A 22,518-nucleotide genomic window follows, 5' to 3' on the forward strand; every position below is an offset into this window, starting at 1 on the left:
TTTCAATTGAAACTTCATTTGAGTTTGATAACTGCTCTGAGAAATTATGACAAATGACACTACTCTGGTGGTTGCATCTTAATCCCCACACTCTTTAAGTATCACACAGCTTCACACTGTTTTGCACAATGTGAAGCCTCTTGAATTATGGCATTACTTGCTGAAGGAATGAAGCACTTTGTGACAGCTTGAACAATACCTGTATGTATTTCACAGCACAAGTGAGAACTATAATGCTTCACAATTATGACAGCAATACAAGACACATGGCCTGTTCTTTAAATGATGAGGTGCTAGTCTTCACATTTTCCCTATGGATTTTAGCTGTAAAACAGCAGTACAGCAGGAAGAATCAGAATATCAATTCCAATAACTCATTCAAATCAAACACCAGGTAAACCCGTGTAGTATCTAAAACTTTTCTATTACTAGGGCTGCAAATACTTTAGAATATCAAATCCATACCCTGGGGGAGAATATTCAACAAAATGGATTTCCATCTTTCCAAGTGAGAAGTAAATGTTTACTTTCTCTGACCTCTGATCGGGATCTCCCATTTTTTATATATTAAAATTGAATATAAAACAGTTTCTGCTTAACAGAAGTTCCATAGATAAGACTCTTTACATCTTTTAAGAAAATAAGGAAGAACCATGTTTGTATGGGAACTGCTGAATCACAGCCTGAACCATGGACTGATCACATGAGGCGAACACTGAGTCACAGGAACACAGGTGAGGGCAATTCACCTGTGTGACCAGAAGGGGTGGAGTCTGACTCCACCTCTTCCAGACCCCATTTAAGGGCTGACCAGCACTGGGGAAGGATCTCTTGTTGGAGACCCCTCCCCTGTGGAGGTCCAGGCAAGCCTTGACCTTCAGTGACAGGTGAGGCCTTCCTAATTTATCAGGTGTCTTTATACCATCTGAATAATCCATCCAAAAACATACTGTCTATTTTCATTATATTGTGTGGGTACTATTCTTTTAGGGCATTCACCCAACAATGTTCTAATACAAAGTGGTTGTATTTAAAACAATATACACCTTTTCTTCTACCATTTTGAACTACCACTGCAATCAATTATTTTAATCTATCATACATTTCTTAATGTCCATATAGTCCAGTACCTTTCACACTTCAGTTGTCATCATGGTGCTATGATTCTTACTTCATTGATTCATAGCAGTATCTCCTCCTTTTGTAATTCAGAGCAAACTTAATAGTATTCAATCATCACTGCCTACCCAAAAACCAAATTATTTTACTAAGCCAGGACCTACTCTCCTCACAAGCTTCAGAACTGGAATGGAAAGAGGATATAGCCAACAGATAGCAGAACTGAAATATATTAAAAATGCTGCCACACACTGAAAGAACTTAAATCCATTATCACCTAAATTGAATTGAGTTAAAACATTAAAAAAGATTATCAATTTTAATATGCTTTGGAAGTTCTATATTAACTGTGAACATCAGCAAGACTTTAACAGAAATGTAACCCACTTATTTTCTACTTTAATTTAGTAAACAAAAAATTAAAAGCCTTACTGTATGGTTCCTTGAGCATAGCAGGAGGTGACAGTTTGATAAAATAATCTAAGACGCACAGCAACAACTGGAAAGAAATCACTAAGTCATCTTCCATTTGCAACACTTTACCTGCAAACATTTAAGAAGATGTGAGATATTTAACTTTAAAGTCATTATGTAAAAAATTAAGATTTGGAAGTTTATTTAATAAAATACATCATGATCAGTAACAAAAACATTATGCAGGATGTCAGTGCTCTTTAAAGCTCTTAGCAGTCCTTCCTGATTCATTTTTCATTTTATTACAGTGAAATAGCTGTATAGACTTCCAGCTACATGCACATCATTTCTGTACATTTTTTCCTCACTTTATGACCTTGTAAATTTGCTTTTTTGAATGCTTGCAGCCTTGACATAAATAAGCTTCTAGTACACAGTAAATTCAAAACATGCTGACTGTACTTTCATCCTTTTGGTTGTATAGGAAGTTATCTGTAAACTATGAATTACCATGAAAAATACTTTAAGAACTGCACTATTCCAGCTGTTCCTAATGTACAGTCTGTGTGCTGAAGGTCTACAGAACCATTTCAAGACGTCCTGAATCTCCATAAAAACTTTAGAAAGCAAGGAGTAATTCAGAACAGAGACCACTACTTGTGTTCTACATCTGAATTAACAAGCATCACCCAGGCTCTCCAGGGACTTCAATTGTATTTCCAGATCTACTTTAGTAGGTCTGTCTTATAATTCTCAGTGAAATGACAGGCTAGAAAAACTTCATGGCTTCTGGATTATGCTTATGCTTGGAGAATTCCAGTTGAAAACATTCACTGATCTCTGCTACTGAAATCAGTTCAAGATCAGCTGAAGAAAACAGACCTGCAGCAGTTAAGACATGATGCACTCTTTTTCCACAGACAGTACAAGACTTTGTATATTACTGAAGCCAAGTTTCATCATTCAGCTTTAACTGGGACTTCAGCATCTTCAAGGAGGAATCATAGCATTTAAAGAACAATTTCAGAGACATCATTTAAGAAGATCTGCCAGTCCTTTTCAGGTAGTCAGCCATGTACTAATATGGGCCAACTATAAAACATCTCAGAGTGAAGTTCCAAGTTAAAAAAAAGCTTTCAAATATTTATGGAAGATACTTCTACAATGGCACCAATACCAGCTAAAAGAATAGCCAAACTGCACAGAAAGAAATATGACTGAGTAATTAGAAAAATCATGCAGTCAGAACACTCTGGAGCTATAGAGCTATGTACAATGTCTATTTGTACAAGTATTCCTACACTGTATGTGTAACACAAACCCAGTTCAACAATATTCATTAAAATAAATGGTTTTAATCAAAACTCACCTTTTGCCAGCAAAAAAGTAATCCAGTAATTTTTTAGGACTAATACAGAACTGAGTTCAGCAGAAATCCTGTAAGTTGGCACAAAGATAAAGATTCTACAGTAAAGAATTCTGTAAAACAAAGTTATGATTTTCTACAAACACACTCCAATCTGTGGAGCAATTTAAACGGCATGCAATGTTATACTTATTTATTTCATTCCATGCCCTACTTAATTAGGACTACACAAAAAAATGAAGTCCTCCATAAAGCCATTCAAGAAATCAAGCAACATCTGCACTGTCCTTGGAAAAGACAGTTAATAATTCATTTAAGTGTTAGGAGCAGTTTTTTCTCCTGTGCCTTTGACTAATGCCCTATTCTCCAACCACAGAATGAACTCAATCTCATTTGGGAGTTGCTAAGGCATCTTTTCATCCATTCATTTTTACTGCTATTAGGAAGCTCACTCTACAAACACTCATTTCCACCACGCCAAGGAACCCACCATTGGGTGGGAACCCTTCATAGATAAAAGGATCAAATGCATAGATACCACTTCTGCAGCTTTCATTCAGAATCCTCACTACATCTAAATTAAATACAACATACTATAATTTAGAGCAATTTTAATGAGTTAGAAGACAACATGCTGATGTCTTATCTTGACAAATACTATTTGGAAAGTCAAACTTACTCACTACTGGGTTGTTCCAGATAAATAAGGCCACAAGTCCTAGAAAACAAAAGTCATTTTGTATTATTTTTAAACACTTCTATGAAGGGAAACTATGTAATGTCTTTGACTTCAATGCAGTAAAAAAAAATTATAGAATTTCAATTATGACTGTTGGAGAAAAAACAGACTAAACTAAAGCTCCTCCAGAGCTGAATTAATGTTATTGCTGAAGAGCTTATGTCCAAGATCAAACAGCAAATCAATCTTAATTTGGTGTAATAAGATTTGTTATTCTAGAAAGAATGAATGCATATACACTGTTACTCAACAGCTTGTAAAATGCAGTAAAGCAAGTGCCACAGCTGAGGAGTCTGATCTATAAAAACACAATGTTTTAAAACATTCACTTTTACTGCAGTGTCACTTTGAGCCTTGTGACAGTTGATGTTACTTCCCAATTTTTATAAAAACATTATATTTCCAAAAGAAAACTTTATTCAAAAAACAAAATACAAAAATTTCAAATTGCTCTTGTTGTAATATTCTTACTGCAGTTCAACTGCAGCAGGGTAAAGACAACAGGAAATAAAGGGCACTTTTTAAGCACAAAGCTTTTTAACACTAGGTTCAAATTGTTTACATGTAAGTTTGGCTATATGTTAACATGCCTGCATAGTTTGCCTCTCCATGCCCTCCCTCAGCGATGCACTGGAAAAAAGAAGCTTTGAAAAAATAAACCAGTTCTCACTTGTCTATTCACTTTTTCAAGAGTGAGAGGGAAGGACAGAAAACCAAGACATGCCCACATTAATGAGCAATGATTCTTTTAGAGCTCAAGAAAGACTTGCAATGGGTAAAACTTGCAATGGGTAAAAACTAAACATTAACAACTTGCACAGAAATGAACAGCTTTAAGTCAATTATAAACTCTACAAAAACATTATGATATTACCAAGTTAACAATAATGGCCTTTGAAAAGAATAATAATTTAAATCACATTTCTGACTTGATTCTATATTCTAGTATTCAGGGGTCATTTGAGGTATATTTAAGAGCCTAAGAGCCTCTTCATGGTCAAGGAGAGAAAAACATGACTCTTAGTTCAAATACGTGAGTGAAAAATACCATACCATTCTGAAGTAGTGATACCCACAAATCCGAGTGGGTTTTTTTGTTGTTGTTCTTTTTTAAATGATGCTTCAATGTTTAAGAATATGAAACTTCTTTTAATACGTATACGTAATATAGAATTTCATGGACCAAGCATAAATTGCCTCAGAGCATACTGGATCTTGCCAAAATGCATCCTATGCTAGCAGGTATTTGCCTCTTAAAGGAACAAAGATAGCCTTTTTATCATTTCTGACTTCAGGTTAAAGCACAGAGTGGCAACTTATCAGCTTGGAGTAACAAGGATCTCAAAATATCCACTTGAGAATCTCCTGATTTTTAAGTGATGCACACAATGCTCTTTACAGGCTGCCATAAGCAAACTCATTTTACCCCCATTTAAAAGTAAAGAACATCCCTCAATTTTGACTATATGGTCAACTAAATCACTTGGGAACGTTTGTCTTGATCACAGAGTTGTATCCACAGTGCCCCAAGACTTTGGAATAAACTGCCTTCAGTTCCAGATCCAAGAGACAAAAACTTATTAATCCCCACCACCACCTCCTTTTTTTTTTTCCTTTTTCTTTTTAATTTTCCTTCTTTCCAAAGCTCTTTATAAAGAATTCTAAGGAACTGAAGGGTAGGGTGTGGCAAAAATGGAAAGTCCATTAAATAAGAAATATTAGATCATAAAACAGTCCTCCTTATATTTGTAAAAAGCAAACATTCATCATGCTGTTCTTACTACTGTTTATACTACAACAAAGAGCATTGGAGTAGTTAGGGAACAGAACAAATGTGTTTATTCAGCGCATATAAACAGTTCCATTTAGCTGATCTGCAAAAGCAAACAACTGAAATGGGCACTTCTCATAACAATCACAATTTGAAAAATACAGAACTCTAAACACTGATACACCACAGAGAATTCATCATCTTGAAATGAAAAGTGTACACTACCTTTCGAACTTGTGATACAGTGCAAGTAAGACATCGTACTTCTTTTTCAGCCTTGATACAGTGCTATCAACTTTAGTGCTTACAGTATCCATGTTAACATCCACCTCTTTAAGAAACTGAAAAAACGTGCACACGCTGAAAAACAAAGATGACAGATTAACATAACTCTGAAAATGTCTGTTCTGAAATAGCTCTATTGAAAAAAAAAACCCACCACAAAACATTACTTCACTACACTTCCATGTATTTTTACTACCATCAGCAGTGACTGAAAACCTGAAATACCCAATGCTAATACCTTAATGCCCATTCTGACTAAGAGTTCCACATTTAAGATATTTTTACTACTCTAAGAATATGAAACATAGCTCCATCTATACAGACCTAGGAATTAAAATGGCAATAAATGCATTGAATTACCTGGAATTCTACATATTACAGAAAAAAAATCAGAGGGTAAAGAGACTGCTGTTCATTGGAAATACTACCACACAGGGGATCAAAGCTTTCCCATTTTTCTTCCCATCAAGAAAACTTTTCGTTCATAATCAAGATGAGCAGATTGATAAATATTAAGGTGAAAGAAGCAATCAAATGTTTTGATCCTGTATAAAAATACTGCATTACGAGCTGTGTGGGGGTCTGGTTTCTTTGTTTCCAAAAAGAAAAATAAGTTCAATTAGACATTCTTTTACCATGGACCAAAGCATAATTTCACATCTATCTGAGTGGCTCCAGAGGGCAAGATGACCAGGATAAACCTCTGCCCGATTGCCCCTATAAGTGCTGAGAAGCCCAGGGCTAGCAAACAATTGAGAATTGCTAAAATCAGAGTAATAGCTTATTTTTGAAGCCCCAAGGGAAGAAGTCTCCTTCAGACTGCAGAGTGCATTGTTTGGGTGAATGCATTCTGTACTCAAGCGGAACATACTGAACGTCCCCACACAAATGCAATTACATTTCATGGAAGCAGAGGCAGTTCTAAGTCAGTCAAGACTGAAAAGTCAAAAATGTCAAGTCAAAAAACTTGACCGCTGTGCTGGGAGACTATGTGAGGTAAAAGAGGTATGGGGAAGTCTAACCCCAACTGACAACTTGCAGACAGTGAATAATCTGTTCCAAGCCCGGAATTACTGTTGCAATGTGCTCCAAATCCTCTCTCGTCCTCCCTGACATCCTCAGCACTGTCTGTGAAGGGAATGGAAATCTCAACCCCCTGTTGCAGGATGCTGCAGTTTTCCCATTGGTGCAACATGGTCTGCAGATGTGAAGGTTTTCCCTCCCTCATCAGAAAAATAAAACAGTTCCTCGCAAGCTGCTCCCTTGGCTTATCACAAAGACAAGGAACACAACTATAATTGGAACAAGTTGGCACCAAATGCCCATCTCCCACACACTTGTGCGATGGCTTCAGGCATGTTAAGACAACAGAAGTGCACTAAGGTGCTAACAAGTGCCAGGACACGACAATGCCTGAGAAGGCTCTGCTCCCCACACATGGCATAATCTCTAGGCAGACAGCAACAGAATCCTGTTCCTTTGACAGACCTGACATAATGGTACACCAACTACTGTTATAATCTAAATTCACATAAAAATAATGCACTGTAATCCTCATTTTTCTACTATGAGCACAGTGAATGTAAAAATATAATTGTAACGATTTCCCAGAAAAGTACAATATTTAAACTGGTATTCAAGTTTTTTTTAAAATGAGCAGCAACAATTGGGACACTAGTGTTTTTCTCCCCACTTCACAGAATCACAGAGCTGTAGGGGTTGGAAGGGACCTCCAGAGACCATGGAGTCCAACCCCCTGCCAAAGCAGCTCCCTAGCCCAGGTTGCACAGGTAGGCGTCCAGCCGGGTCTGGAACGTCTCCAGAGAAGGAGACTCCACCACCTCTCTGTGCAGCTGTGCCACTGCTCCGTCACTGCACTGGGAAGGAGTTCCCACACACATTTGTGCACAACTTCCTATGCTTCAGTTTGTGGCCATTTCCCCTCACCCTATCGCCACACACTGCTGAGAAGAGTCAAGCCTCACTCCTTTGCCTCCCATTCCTTAGATAGTTATAGATGTGGATCAGATCCCCTCTGAGTCTCCTTTTCTCAAGGCTGAACAGCCCCAGGTCGCTCAGCCTTTCCTCTTAAGAGAGCTGTTCCACACCCTTTATCATCTTTGTAGCCCTCTGCTGGACTCTTTCCAGAAGATCCCTGTCTTTTTTGTATCAGGGAGCCCAGAACTGGACACATACTCCAGGTGAGGCCTCACCAGGGCAGAGTCGAGGGGGAGGACCACCTCCCTTGACCTTCTTGATTTTGTATGAGCTAAATGTTAGCGAAGAGCTTTTATAGAAAACTTTCTCTTATCTCAAATGTTGAGTAATTTATATCAAGTTAAATTGCTGAAAACTTCAGATTTAACAAGTACTGAAATTGCGATATAATCATAAGCCAATCTCATTTGAAGCAAACACTGTTGTTCCCTTGATTACAACATGACAGCAAGACTCCTAGTTTACTGAAATACTCAATAAACCCTAAAAGTAACCTTCGTTTTAAAATCAATGAGCCTCACACACAAAAATTCACACCAGTGGAAATCTAAATCCACACAAAAAGACTCACCTTACGTTTAAATTTTTCAGCAGCTCTGTAAAAGTGAATGTCATTTCATCCAGATCAATTGCTACAATAAAGATACAAACTCCCCATGTCTCCTTCTTCTTTTTGTTATAAGCCTTTCAGAAAAAGAGAAAATTAGTTTTATTTTTATTATGTCATACAAGTGGGTGTTATATAGAGAACATTACTTTGTTCACGGTAGATTAGAAATGATAAACCAGGAGAACTTCAGCAGACACTCATCCATGACAGCCAATTACTGGTAACTGAAACTGGTACAAGTTGTACATCGCAGATGACAGATCAAGCATTTCAAATCTTACTGTAGAGTACAAAATGAATGTTACCTGTACAATTCTGTAAAGCTTCAAAATAGCAGCTTTAGTTCCACTGAAACTGTTTGTTTTGCATATTTCTATGCTCACACCCCACTTTATTTTAAAAAAAGTGCATTAAATTAACAAGAAAATTTAAAAATTCAAAATGGGAACTGTTTACTATTGAGGATTACCTGAGGGAAGCCAACATCTCTCTCCCTGTACAGATCTTATCAATCAGTTGCATCTATACCATTACAGACGCAAACTAATTTTGACCATAACAAGACACAGGAGGTTAAGGAATGAGGACAGATGGATTTGTTCCAAAGAGTTGGAGTCTCAGAATGACAGAATATCCCAAGTTGGTGGGGGCCTGCAGGGATCAAGTCCAACCTCCAGCTCCACGCAGCACCTCCCAGCATTCAAACAATGTGTCTGAGGGCATTAGCCAAGTGCAACTTGAACTGTGGCAGCTCAGGGCTGTGCCCACCTCCTCTCTGCCCCCCAGACCCTTCACCAGTTTTGCAGCCCTCCTTTGGGCACTCCTGAATAATTCTGTATCATTCTGACATTACAGGGCCCAAACTTCACCCAGTACTTGGGGTAGTCTGTACCTGTAGTATCAAGGTTAATTAGTTACTCCTAATGATGATGACTTCCTGAGAGCAACACTGCCTACCCAAACAAAGCTGGCTCATTTAAAAGGCTTAGCTCTACATGAGGATGATGAATACTTGAAGGCTATGGCAATGGTCTACTTAGTAGAAACAAGGCCTGATTCTGCAAGAGCAAGTTTTAAACTAATCCCAAACAGTACTGGTTTGTCAAGACCAACTCATTCTTTCTACCATTAAAGATTGTAGCCTCAGAAGCAGCCTTGGAATCCACTAGATATAAACCATCACAGCAAATCAAATTGTAGTCATCAGAACTATTCCCATATCCACTGCTGATGTTGCAGACTGGTTTGGGCATCTTCTCAATCAGAGATGTTGAATGACTCTTTGGCCTAACACAAAAATGACAGAGAACCCAGAATAAACTAAGAAATTATGTTTTGGGGTTTTTTTTTGTTGTTTTTTTTTTTTTCTACTAGCAAAGAAAAGGTATGAGCAGTGTCTGAGCACGTCTTCCTCTTACTATCAGCTCATTGATGAAAGCCTGGAAAACACACAAGGGAACAGGGTTACACAAAAGTATCAAAAAGGTAGGAAAGGGGGAGACAAGGTATGAAAAGATCTTCCCTGTACATCTGACTGCTGAGTGCTCTCGATGTTCCACCCCTCCCAAAGTTTACAGATATTTTTCAAGTCACTTCCTATGCAAAAAAGGTAAAATTGACTGCAGAAGAAAAATGCAGCAGCATCTCTCAGACCAAATAATTTGTTGATGCCATACCTTCAGAGGAGCCAACCTAAAGACACAAATAAATGCCTGGTTTACAGTTAAAGCCAGATAATTCACTTGAGATAGGCCTGAATGCATGGGAACGTATGCAAGACAAATTCACAGCCAGAAACTCATTTCTTAGTGCTTTCAAATTGACCAGTCTGACTTAAATCTTTATTAATACAGTACCACTGCAGAAAATGGGCAGGACTGTGACTCAGCAGTTGCATTTGGCTTCCAGTTAGCCCAGATAAGGTGACTTCCAGTAACCTTATTTCAACCCATCATAAATCGAAACCTACCAATCACTATTTCCAAGATTAAATAAAAATACTGAGTTCTAAATAAACTCTAAATGAGTTTTACTTGTTTGTTTTTAGGGATTCGGGGGAAATCAATGCTGTAACTCATGGCAACATAGGTCAGTTCTGTGGTACCAATTTAGTTTCCTGTAGGAAAAGATCTAAAACATTAAGAAAGTCTTCCGAGATACTTCCCATTCTGGGGTTACTATTACTACTATTTAATCTATTTTCAGCAGATCATCGGTTGCCTAAATCTAGTGAGAACAACCTAGAGCAGTCGCTGGCTTAAAATGCTCAAACTTGTGCCACGGGATCCTTGCTGCTCTGCTTTCCAGATGTTACCACAAAATACTGATGGCACTAACAGAAATGACTTCAGTTCTCTACCTTAAGGGGCCCTCCAATGCTAAACCAGATCAAAGGGGACACTAAGAAGAAGCGTCAGTTCTAGCTCACGTGATGAGGATTGGCAGAATAATAAACATCTCCAACAACACTTTTCATAACAGAGTGATCCAGGTAAAGACTTCAAGAGATGCTGCATAAAACAAGGTCATGAGAAACACACAAATACAGGCAGGTACTTAATTAAATGGCACGTAGGACTTCATACCAAAACTTCATTTCTGAAGAGGAAGACATCACTTGTTAGCTTACTAAAATCTCAGGAACCACATTTTAATATAGACAGCTAACTAAACGGTAAAAGAAAAACTCACAGGTATGCTTATGATTAAAGGAGAAGGCAAGGAAAACAATCAAGAAGCATTCACAGAAAATAATTTCCTCAGGAAAAAAAAAGCAAAAAGAAAATGAATGGAGTACACACTGTCTACACCTCAGAAGTTCTGTGTGAAGACAGAGCCTCCACTTTTTCCAGCAGTAATGGTTTTAATTTTCCTTTGGAAAACCCATTTGGAATGGACAATTATTAGTTCTTAACCAATTAAATCAGATACATTAGCTATGAATAATGAAAGTCCATGGAAATTACTGAACCAACGAAAACAATTCTTCTGATGGGAAGCCTTCCCACTATGCTTTTCCTGTACATAGGTAGTGTGGAGGTGAATTCAGTCTCATCCCAGAATGGGCAGGATTAAGAGGAAAAAAACAGTATGTCAGTTAATTATACTTGTTAAGTGTAAAGGCACTTAAACATATATATGCACTGGATCTACTACTGAGATACTGAACGCCACCAGCAAGAGGCCATGGTGATTATTTTTGTGTGCTTTAGGACTCTACAAGATCCATGACTCTGCTCAACTAGCCAAAGCTTCAGCACTTTCAGTTTCACTGCAGTTCTATAAATAAGAGAGAGGCAAAAAAAACCCACTTTATTATTTTGTATTTTCATACTTCCCCTAGAAGTAAGAAGCCTCTGCATATTTTTTAAACACTATGAATATGCAGTTTACCAACAAGAAGAAGGAACTGACAAGTTAGATGTGAAATTTTGTGGGCTGGGGATATTAGACCCACTGATGAGCTTTCCTGTCCATTTAGAGCAACCTTGTTGTGTTTTAGAACCCACTATTTAGTTCTTTGTTTAGGTTACAGCTCATCTTCCATGTTTTCTCTGCTAAGAAAACAAACTCTTGAGCAAATCAAGTACTCTGAAGTGTCCACACAGCAGTCACCACAGAATTTCAGAATGCAAGATGAGCAATCAGAAACAAAAAAAGTGGTATACATCTTCCAGACACTAGACTTGCTGAAACTGAGAAGGTGGTAACACATGTTCATTGAATACAGAGTAACTATCACAGACCTGAACTAAGACATGAGAACAGTTTAGAGCAGTACTTGCAGAAAAAATTCATGGGCATGGAAGGTTAACTAGAAAGGACTGAGTACGGTGGTTATAGGTCCTTCCTCAGAGGTCTTTTTCTCTTATTAGGGTTAGACAGACAATTAGTACAAGTGACTCAGGAATTTATGAGTACAAAGAGCTGACAGCAGCAGAATGGAGTAGGCCACACTTCTCAAGCAGTACTACGAAGAACAGCAAACAAAAAAAGCAAAGTTTCTACCCAGGTACCACATGCCGCAACAAGACAGGCTGAAACACACCAGACTCTATGCCTCAAGGTCCTCTCCAATAAGGAGACCAATAAATAATTCCAATAAGCCTATTTACTCCATCTGGAGGCTCAGAAGCACTACTGCTTCAAAATATGGATTCAAGAACAGTTATGAACAACTGGAGCATAAAGGTTCCCATTGGGGAAGCCAGTTTTCCAAGTCAACAACCGCCAGGGTGTAAGACTTTTGAAAGGAAGACTGTAAAAACCATAAAGCAAACATTTCGTTTACTGAAGTAACTTTGCCTGGCACACTAAATTCTCAACAGAAGAAGCAGAAGTCTTTTTATGATATTAGCACCTATATACGCACTACCATGTTTACATGAAACTTGCACAGGAGTTCACTGGACATAGATTAAATTAAAGCATAACCATATTTCTGATCACATATCAGATGCCTTCTTTCACACCATGTATCAGTAGTACTGCATATGATGAATTAACATTTGGGATTTAACCTCAGAGGTTTTGAATTACAGTATTGCTGTAAAACAGCACAGTTAAAACTCTGGCTGTCACAGCTTTAACCTTCCCAACGAAGAAGAAAAATATCACCACATTTAATAGTTGTAACATTCAGAATGATTTCTCTCCATAGGTTTAGAACTTTAAGCTGCAAGCTGCTCTCATTTGCCAGAAATACAGGGTGAAGGAGAGAGAAGCCAATACTTTGTGTTGCACACCTCTCACCGGCGTTCAGCTGTTCAAGGATTCAAGACTCAGCTGTTACACAGAGCAGCTGCATAACCTTGACTCAAACTGCTGAGGAAACAAAGAAGCTGAGAGCTATATGAAACGCTGCAGTGTGGACATGTCAAGGTGCACAAGGTAAAATTATAGATAGAAGTAGGATCATCAGCAGCTCAGATTCAAAAGGAAAAAAAAGAAAAGCACAACACAAAAGAGTAACACCTTAAAGACAGTAAGCCAGTTTTGTGGTGCAGGAGGATGATGGCACAGCTTTTTTATGTACTGGTTGATGCCTGCCTGGCCAGGCACCCTCAGGTGTCTTACAGGAGCACAAGCACACCCAGGCTCATAGGTCACTGCATCCTAGCTGTCTTTTGTGTGCACTTCCACTGTTTATTATTTCTATTTTGGTACTATAAGTGACAGCTAATACTACTTTTATTTTAACTTACTAAGCACTCATTGACTCAGGTGTTTAGAGCAGACATGAGCACACATTCACACCCTGAGTCACTGTCCAGTCATCTAGCATCTTACATCAGGGCCACACTGCTTCTTCATTAGCCCACCAAGTCGTCCCTCCATGATCTCAGAGAGAACTTTGGCCTTGTTCTTCATGGCTTATCTCAGCATGAAAGGGTCATGGAAAGGGTTCAGGTCTGTATGCTCTGTAGCAAGTTGAGAGTCAGGACCATTGGGTGCTAGCTATTTCCATCCACAGTCTGATGACTTAACCTGCCTTGAGTCCAACAAGCATTTCAGTAGGTATTTCCCTCAATCTGCATCTTGCTATTTCCCTTGCCACTTGAGAAGGGAAAGAATCTAAATAAACAGTTTCTTCTGTTCCAGTTCTAAATGGAGAGGTTGGTACCAACCAAAACTACGTGCAGAGTGGGTGCTCGCAGAACACCAGGATAACTCTTCACACCCATTATCTCTACCACAGGGGGGAAAGGAGTATACATTCAAATTGAGCCGCATTTGCTTGCATTTGCTTGCAAACATACATTCAAATTGCTCACCAGCTACTGCAGAAAGTCATGGTGCAAAACCTTGCTGCCCATTTTTAACAGCTCAACTTGGGAAGAGCAGCAATTAACCAGGCTGTTAATTTGCTGGATTTCAGACTCAAATGAAGCCTGCATTAGCCTCAACTAGAGGCAGCAACCCCAGCACCTGCTGGAGCCACACACTTGCCAGCTTCCTCATCCCAACACCATGCTGGCCAGCCTGAAAGTTTGATGTAAGAGGCTAGGATTGGGCCAAAATACAGCACAGGCCTTTTCCTACACAGAGAGGCTCTTGGATGGGCTTTATTGCACCACAAGGCAATAAGTATCAGCACACTTAATGATGAATGAAGATGAAGAAACGGAGGGTTTCCAGCACTCTGTATCTCATCCACCCACTTGTAAGTCCTCATCAGTGAAATGAAATCTTCACCCACAACTGAAATCCACAGAACTGCGCTGAAACCTGTATTGGTTTTTACTCACTAGGCTGACTGCTCTTGTTTCAGTTCACACAGAGAAGCCCGACTTTGCTTTTTAGTAAACACTCCCTGGGGACCTCTACAGCTAATGCCTATCCGATAGTGAGCAGCTCACAGCTTCCCCTGCAGTGTTGACAAGCACAAACCCATTGAAAGCTGCTGGACTCACAGCAAGGTTTAAGTACAGCAGGTGGTGAGGTACCAGCAGCAGTGGCAGCACATCAGCACCAGGCACAGGGATGCTTGCCCGCACCAGACCCTGAACTGGTGTGCTCAATCTCACCCAGGTCAGAAAGGCATTGCAGCCATTCTCTGAGTCAGTAGTGATATAACAATGGGGAAAAAAGGTCTGGAGGACACATAACACCTTAACCTATTCACGTATAGCCAGCGATTAACTTTGAATTGAACTGTCTCAGCTCTAATTAAGCTAACATCATATCAGGGAGAACTATTCACAACAACACCACTGTTTTCTGCAGACCTGCGGGAATTGAATGCACCCTTCCGCAGCCTCCTACAGGAAGAGGCGGTGGGCAGTCGCACACGGAGCTGACCTGGATAAAGATGCTCTCTGCTCAAAGGCTACTCCTTCCACAGACCAAAGGGACCTCAGGAGACTCCCCAACCCAACCAAATAGGCTCCCTACTGCAGGGCACACGGGAATGTGCCCAGAAAGCTCTTGAACAACTCCTTAGGAGGAGACTCCGCAGCCTTCCCGTGCAGCCCGCTCCAGTGCTGTCACTCCACTGCAACCCGAAGCGGTTCCCGCGGCCGCCGGGCAGCACTCTGAGCGGAGCTCATCCCCGCACCGGGCACCGCACTCACCGGAGCCCCGTCGGCGGCCGCCAAGCTCTCGTAAGTCCTCCAGGCCTTCTCCCTCACGCTGCCCGGTGCCTTCAGCGCGTCGCAGAGAGCTACGAACTCCGCTTCCCCCACTTCCAACCTACAAAAGCATTGCGGGGCACGCTGGCAACGGGCGCCGCACGGCGGAGACGCGCGGACCGGGTGGGGGTGGAGGGGGGGAGGGGAAGCACCGGCGCCGTGCGGGGCGCGGCGGCTGCGCCGCTCTTACCGGGTGCCGCCGGACGGCGACGCGCTGCCGGCGCTGCCCTCGGGGCACGTGCGCTGGCTCCTGGCGGCACCCGCCCTGCGGAGGGGCTTGGGCGGCATGTTGAGCGTCGGGCCCCCGCCGTACGAGCGCCCGCCGACGGGCTCCGCTTCTCCGCCCTCCCTTCCCCGGCGCCCGAACCGCGGGAAAACCGCGTCAGCGCCCGCCCTCCATCGTCACTTCCGGGCCGGCCGCCGCCGCTCCCACCACGCCCCGCTATAAGGAGCGGCGCTTCGCCTCACGCAGCGGCTCCGTGCCGAACCCGGAAGGAGGATGCAGCGCGCGCGGCTGCCGCTTGGCCAATGAGCGCGCTCGCTTGCACGGCGCTAACCAATTGGAGGCGGCTCCGCTTCAGGTGGCGCGGCCGCCGGTGTGAGGGCGGCGGCGGCGGCGGCTCGGGGCGTCCTGAGGTAGTGGGACCTCACATCCTTTTTGACAGTGCTGTGCTGTGTCCCTACAACTTCCAGCTTGTACTGATAGTGGGGATAGTGGGAGTTGCTACCGACGGTGCAAGGTGCCTGCCTTTGTTGAACTTCAGGAGGTTCTCCTGGGCCCACTGCTCGAGTCTGTCTAGGTCTCTCTGAATGACATCTCATCCCTCAGGTGTATCAGCCGCACCACACAGCTTGATGTGATCTACAAACTTGTTGAGGGTGCACTCAAGCCCGGAGTTGATATCATTTATAAAGATATTAAAGAGCATAGTATCGTAACATAATCCCAGTCGCTGGGCCACACCAGCCTGCTATAAACCAGTTTTCTCTTAACACCAACCCTTACCGGTAGTGGAGAGAGGACCTAAGTCCTCTCTGAAATGAAACTGAGCACTCAAAGTGAGCACTGCGCTCTCTGCACAACTGATGTTAAGAGGAACTCAAACCAAGAGCAAAGCATCTCAGAAAACTTGGTCCTGGCCCGTGGGGACCCTCCCAGCTGTCAACAAGAAGGAACACACCCTCCTGGACAGTTCACTCACGGCCACTTCAGCTGCTTTTAAGAGCCTGGCCCTAGATCACCCCAGTGATAAACAAAGAATTTCTGTTGCTCTCATAGCTCCCTGTGTATTAACGCTTCCGGAATATCGTATCCTATTAAACAGTTGACAATCAGTGTCAGAGTAAATACTGATTTTTTAGCGTTAGTGTGCCATGCCTGTTCCCAAGTCAAATTGTATGCAGGTTTTCATCAAGCAAGGAAGTCAGGGCTCCCTTCCATACACAGAAACAACCAAAAAATAACCTCACTGCCTCACATTACAGAGCTTACAGAGAACTGGAGGAGAAGGGAGACAGCATATGAGCTACAATTAACCTCTAATCCATCCCTGAGCCTCAGACAGAATGACTACACTGAAAATGCAGGAAGATCTAATGGGTATGTATGTACTTGATAAGAGAGACATATGTAAAGCTATATGTAAATTGCTGCTTTTTTTTCCCCTCCTTAGATATTCAAATGTTTTAGACCTGTATTTTAAAGCATTCCCTTTCGAGTATAGCCTTTAGCTTTTGGAGTAAAATGACAAAGGTAAGAAGAATGAAGTATTAAGTATAAATTCTCATCAGATTGGACAATAAGTTGGATCTAAACATCTTGCTCCAAAGGCTTTTCAATTGCAGGTCACACGCAGGTGGCAGTCTGCAGTGTTCCCCACTCAGGCAGGCCTGAGTCATTGCTTCCAGCTGCTGAACAACCTGAAGTAATTTTGCTATTTTAATTTTTTTTTTTTCATTTAAAAGTGTTGCTATAGTTTCACACTAATTGCCAATGGGAAAGTCATGCTTTCGTTACAAATGAAGCCAAGCCTTTTTATGGTGACTCTGACTGCTCAGATAAGGTAGAAGCTTGCTCCTTTTTGCAGCTTTTGTAAAAGTTTTGTATTTGTGATAGAGTAACCTGACTTAAGTGCACCTTGTGGCAAATGAAGTCTTGCTGCTTACGTCTTTATTAGCACAGACCTCTATCACCTAAGTGACAAGTCTAATGAAACCATTTCTTCTGCAGATGGAATAAAACCACTGAGCTTCTTGATATTAGTCCAAGTACTAAGTACTGACAGATTATTTGCTTGAATACAGGTCATAGACTGTAAAATTCAGAGAGCCAGCGCTAGTACCAATGATTGTGTACCTGTCCAGCTCCCCATGGGTGTCCTGGTTTCATCTGGGATGGAGCTGATTTTTTATAGTGTCTGATACGATGCTATATTTTGGAGCTCCTCTGCAGCCCTGCATGCTCCAGGCCTGAAGAGGAGCATCCATGGACTTTAAAGACACTCCTGTGTCGAGTGCCTCAAGGACACCAAGGGTTTGAATCAGCTCTATCCAGGCCAGTATGAGCTCCACTGGTAACCCTGCCTTGCAGTTACACTGGTTTGAAATGGTATGGAAATGTCTGATCTGCAGCCACTGCTGATGTTCAAGGGTTTATATATTCCCTCACAGTAATAACAGTGATGTGTAGGTTAAATTGTTACCTTAGAAAATGCTGGCAAGCATAAGGAAAGAGTGGGCATTTCTGAGACCCAGAACATGCTTGCTTACACTGTACCTAGCCTGGCCCCAGTATCTCTGTATCCTACATGAATACTCATTTTAAAATATGAAGGATAAATATATATATTCTACACTGATACATAATCCACCAGGACCACGACAAACTTCAACCCATTTATCTCTAAATGGAGAGGTATTTGTTAGCTTTTGGCTTCTCTGGCAGTTCAAAGCCTCCTTCTAGACACGTTACTAATAAGAATATTTTTACTCTGCATTTATACACATCCATGACTGTGCTCTTCACAGAGAATTGTGTGGTGCTAGAGTCCCAGACACTACACTGAAGAGTCAAAGGGAGGAAATCCTTAACAATTAAGTGTTTGACCCAATTGTTAGTGGGGTGTTTCAGGCAAAGCTTGGATGCATACATGCTTACACTCAGGACTGCCTCAGAGATCTGAAAGGAAGTGGTGCCTGCTAGGGATGGGTGGAGAAGTGTCTGTACAGGTAATGGCACCCAGATGCAAACCCACAAGCTAGTTCTTGCACAGATACCTCCGGTTCTCTCTCTCTGAGATTAATTTACAGAGATCTTGTACTGATGGAGCATTTTGACCTGCATATGACTTGGGGTTTTTTTTGCCCTCTTTTACTCAGATAATTGCACACATCTCTTTACAGAAAATCATTCCTAAGTGTGTAAGGACTTCATGTATTGCACATCCTAAGCAAAAACAGTGATCAGGGTTGTGTCTGCTTTACAGATTTGTGCTAGCACTGAGGATCAGGGTACTAAAAAGTAAAATCCTAGAGTGGTGTGATTTATTTAAAGAAGCCTTAGAGCAAGTGCAACTACATCAGAAAAGCTGATCCTGGTTTTCCTTGCTTGTGGAAATTTCATAATCTTAGTACAACACACACTGCTGCATCACACTGCTTTGTTACACATAGGAAGGACTCTGTGTGCCCCCATGCAGGTGAAGTGCTGCTAACCCCACACACATCCCGTCCCTGGGGTGCGTTGGGCATCCTGCAGTGCCTCAGGAGTACGCTCATCCTGATTGGTACTGATAAATACAAATAAAGCTGGCAAACAAGCTGGCAAACAAGCTACAACTCTATTGTAGTTTGCAGCCACGCAGCTCTATTCATGTCCCCATCCCGAGCCCTCCCTTCCCATCCTGCTCAGTCCCAGCTTCTGCTTCCTCTCTGTGTGAGAAAGCGTGCTCTGGCATAGGGAACACCCCGTCTGCAGTGAGGATGTTTCTCATGCTTCCTCTTTCTGAAGCTCACAGAAGGTACCCTACTAGAAGTAGTGACTCAGGAGTCAGTTTCAACCAGCAGCCCAAAACCAACTGAAAATGAGTGGCCACAGCATATATATGGTCAACAGACACGGGCATTTCTCTGAGTTAAATCTACCTGTAATCTTTGTGTTTAAAATGAGCCTAAGATAACTACATTCTTTATTAAGTTAAGAACCCTAATTGGGCGCGAGCATTCGTGTATAGTGTTCCAGCAAACCTCTTAGCACAACAGCTTTATGGACTCTTTGATGTTTTTCCCCCACAACAGTGAACCATCCTCCCACCACCAGAGCAAACAATGCCGGCGAGAGCACAGCCCTGCTGATGTTCCTGACCACAGTAACTGCTCACGCAGCCATGGCGTCTTCCCACCCAACCTGTAGCAACAAAAGCTCATCTTTCAGAGATCACAGCTCTCAGATGGGTGTCATTATAAACCACCATTCCACAGTAGTGATTCAGCTGGAAACCATTTTCAAACAAATAAATCCCACCCTTGCTTTTTGTCTGTGCGTGTGCAGATGTCATTGCTTTAGGTGAGCCCGTAGCTTCTCATTCCATCATGCAACCAACCTCATGCATTTTCTGTCAGTCAAGACCTTCAAGGTTTTCTCCACATCAAACCCTGCCCCTTTGTGGCCATTTCCCCTCATCCTACCACCACACACTGCTGAGAAGAGTCCAGCCTCATCCCTTTTTCTCCCACTCCTTAGATATTTATAGATGTGGATCAGTTCCCCTCTGAGTCTTCTTTTTTCAAGGCTGAACAGCCCCAGGTCTCTCAGCCTTTCCTCATAAGGGAGATGTTCCACGCCCTTTATCATCTTTGTAGCCCTCTGCTGGGCTTTCCCTCATTCAGAGGAAGTCTCCTCCAATTCTGACTCACGCTACAGATAGAGGTCCCTCCACCCGCCAGCAGGCACAGAAGCTGTTGGAGACACAGGCACAGTGACATGGACCTTCTGTCTGTTAAAACAAAGCTCTTTCTCCAACCACTGCCTTCAGCAGCGTGGCTGGCTGGTGCCTCCATCAATGAGACCACAAAGTTTCTGAGTTTTATTTTGAAAACAAGGGCATGCAAGGCTTACTGAAAAACACATTTCACGTTTAATTCATGAAAAATAGGAACAGTAACTGCTTCCTGACATACATTTGACCTTTAAGTGAGCACACAATTCCAACATCCTGAAGGTCTGCAGCTGAAGTCTTCCCAGTGGATTTTTCAGCTTGCTTAGACCTATACCAAAGTGTAGCTGCAGAAATGTAATTTGTACACAAACATTCAACCTACATCTATGTGAGCTTCTAGCAGATGCTGTTCGTGACTGCCATATGCCATCAAGAATAAATAAGTTCACCTTTCAGAATGTAACAATTGCACTTGCAAATCTTTATGTAATACACCTATATCACGGCTGAACTGTAAACTAAGGCAAACAAAGAAGAAGGAAAAATGATTATTTAAGAAACTTCCTTTAAAGCAAATTGTTTTATCTCAATCCAAACATTCACAATAGCAGGAAACTGGAGGATAATGTGTTTATGATTGTATAATAGTTTCAAAACCAGAAAGGCATTCTCCCACTATATTAAGATCCCTTAAAAGATGAAAAATAAGAATAGTTCAAAGCCTGTTGGCTGAATCCACATAAGACAAAAAATTTGGACACACATGATGCATATTATTTTGAATTAGCAAATATGCTATTACAAACATTTGTACTTTCCTGATAAATCAATGCTCAAAATGGTTGAAAGGACGGGTCTGTGCCCTTATGATGAAACTGAGAAGTGGATTTTCGGGGAGAATTTCCAGCCCTGTTTTTGAATGCTACTCTATTTTTAACCCTCCCATAATTTTCCCAGCAACCAGCTTCGAAACAAGAGTTAATATCATATGCCTTAACCTGCGCTCTTACCCATATACACTGTCACACAAAGATCCCAATCACATAAAAAAACTCCCTTTAGGAACAGTAGTTTAAGTGCAAATGGCATGATGCATATGCAGGTATTGTCTCAGCCATAGGGTTTGAGTGTTGGATGGTCCTCTGGGGAGTCCCTCATGGTCCTGGTGGGTCCCTTCCAACTTGGGATATTCTACGGCTCTATGATACTCAATGCCTTCTTATTGGTCTTCACTGTTAATATCTCTGTCCAGGAACTGTACGCTCCCCCGATGGAACAGTAAAGTCTGGAGCAAGGAAAACTCAACCCTGGTTGAGCAGGTTACAGAGCATTCAAACAAACTGAACTTATTCAAGTTAAGGGACCTGATGGGATGCAACCATTAAGAGCTGAGGGGCTTGATGACATTGTGAGGCAACTCTTGATAATCTCTGAGAGATCAGTGGTAGAGCAAGTTTCCTGGAAGTTGGAAGAATGTAAGCGTTGCTTCTATTTTAAAAGTCATGAAGAAAGTTCCAGTAATTACAGGCTCACCTCCACTTCTGGGAAGCTGGTGGTGGAAATTCCCCCAGAAGCCGTTTCTGAACATAAGTAGGTCAAGAGCATTGATTTACAAATGAGGAAATCATGTCTGACCAACCTGATTGCCTTCAGCAACAAAATGCTTGAGTGGATGGAGAGCAGCGGATGCTGTTTACGTTGACTTTATCAAGGCTTCCAACACTCAAAGCAATGAAGAACAGACAAGAGAAACAAGACAGTAATGCCATACTGAGAACTGGCTGAACAACCTGCCCACAGGTTTGTGAACACTGCCATGAAGTCTGACCGTGGGGCAGCCACTAGTGGTGCACTCCAGGGGTTCAATACTGAGGCCAGGGCTATTTTGTATTGCAGCCTGGGCAAGGGGATAGAATGCACCACCGCCAAGTTTGCAGACAACACAAACCCACGAGGAGTGCCTGAGAGACCAGACGGGTGTGCAGCCAGCCAGAAAGACAGAAAGGCTGGAGAACTGGGCTGAGAGGAATGCCATTAAACTCAACAAAGGAAGTGCCAAGTCCTGCCCCAGTACACACTGGGCATTGCCCAACTGGAAATCAACTCTGCACAGAAGGACCTGGGGCGTCTTGGTCAACACCAAACTGAG

General features: G+C 41.8%; 1 protein-coding gene across 1 annotated transcript in view; it reads right to left on the reverse strand.

Annotated features, from left to right (window-relative positions):
• Window positions 1-15,797, reverse strand: part of RB1 (RB transcriptional corepressor 1) — a 73,002-nt gene extending 57,205 nt beyond the window's left edge. Inside the window, exons 1-7 of the mRNA XM_065743964.1 lie at window positions 15,623-15,797; window positions 15,376-15,493; window positions 8,264-8,376; window positions 5,635-5,769; window positions 3,579-3,617; window positions 2,903-2,970; window positions 1,552-1,662 (exon numbers count right to left, since the gene is read on the reverse strand). Of these exons, the coding sequence (XP_065600036.1) occupies window positions 1,552-1,662; window positions 2,903-2,970; window positions 3,579-3,617; window positions 5,635-5,769; window positions 8,264-8,376; window positions 15,376-15,493; window positions 15,623-15,720 (682 nt within the window). The 5' untranslated portion in view covers window positions 15,721-15,797. The remainder of the gene's footprint in view (window positions 1-1,551; window positions 1,663-2,902; window positions 2,971-3,578; window positions 3,618-5,634; window positions 5,770-8,263; window positions 8,377-15,375; window positions 15,494-15,622) is intronic.
• Between the last annotated feature and the right edge of the window lie 6,721 nt (window positions 15,798-22,518).

Source organism: Cyrtonyx montezumae, unplaced genomic scaffold, assembly GCF_038088225.1.
Source record: "Cyrtonyx montezumae isolate F1298 unplaced genomic scaffold, pur_monq_1.0 scaffold_3, whole genome shotgun sequence".
Lineage (NCBI taxonomy): Eukaryota > Metazoa > Chordata > Aves > Galliformes > Odontophoridae > Cyrtonyx > Cyrtonyx montezumae.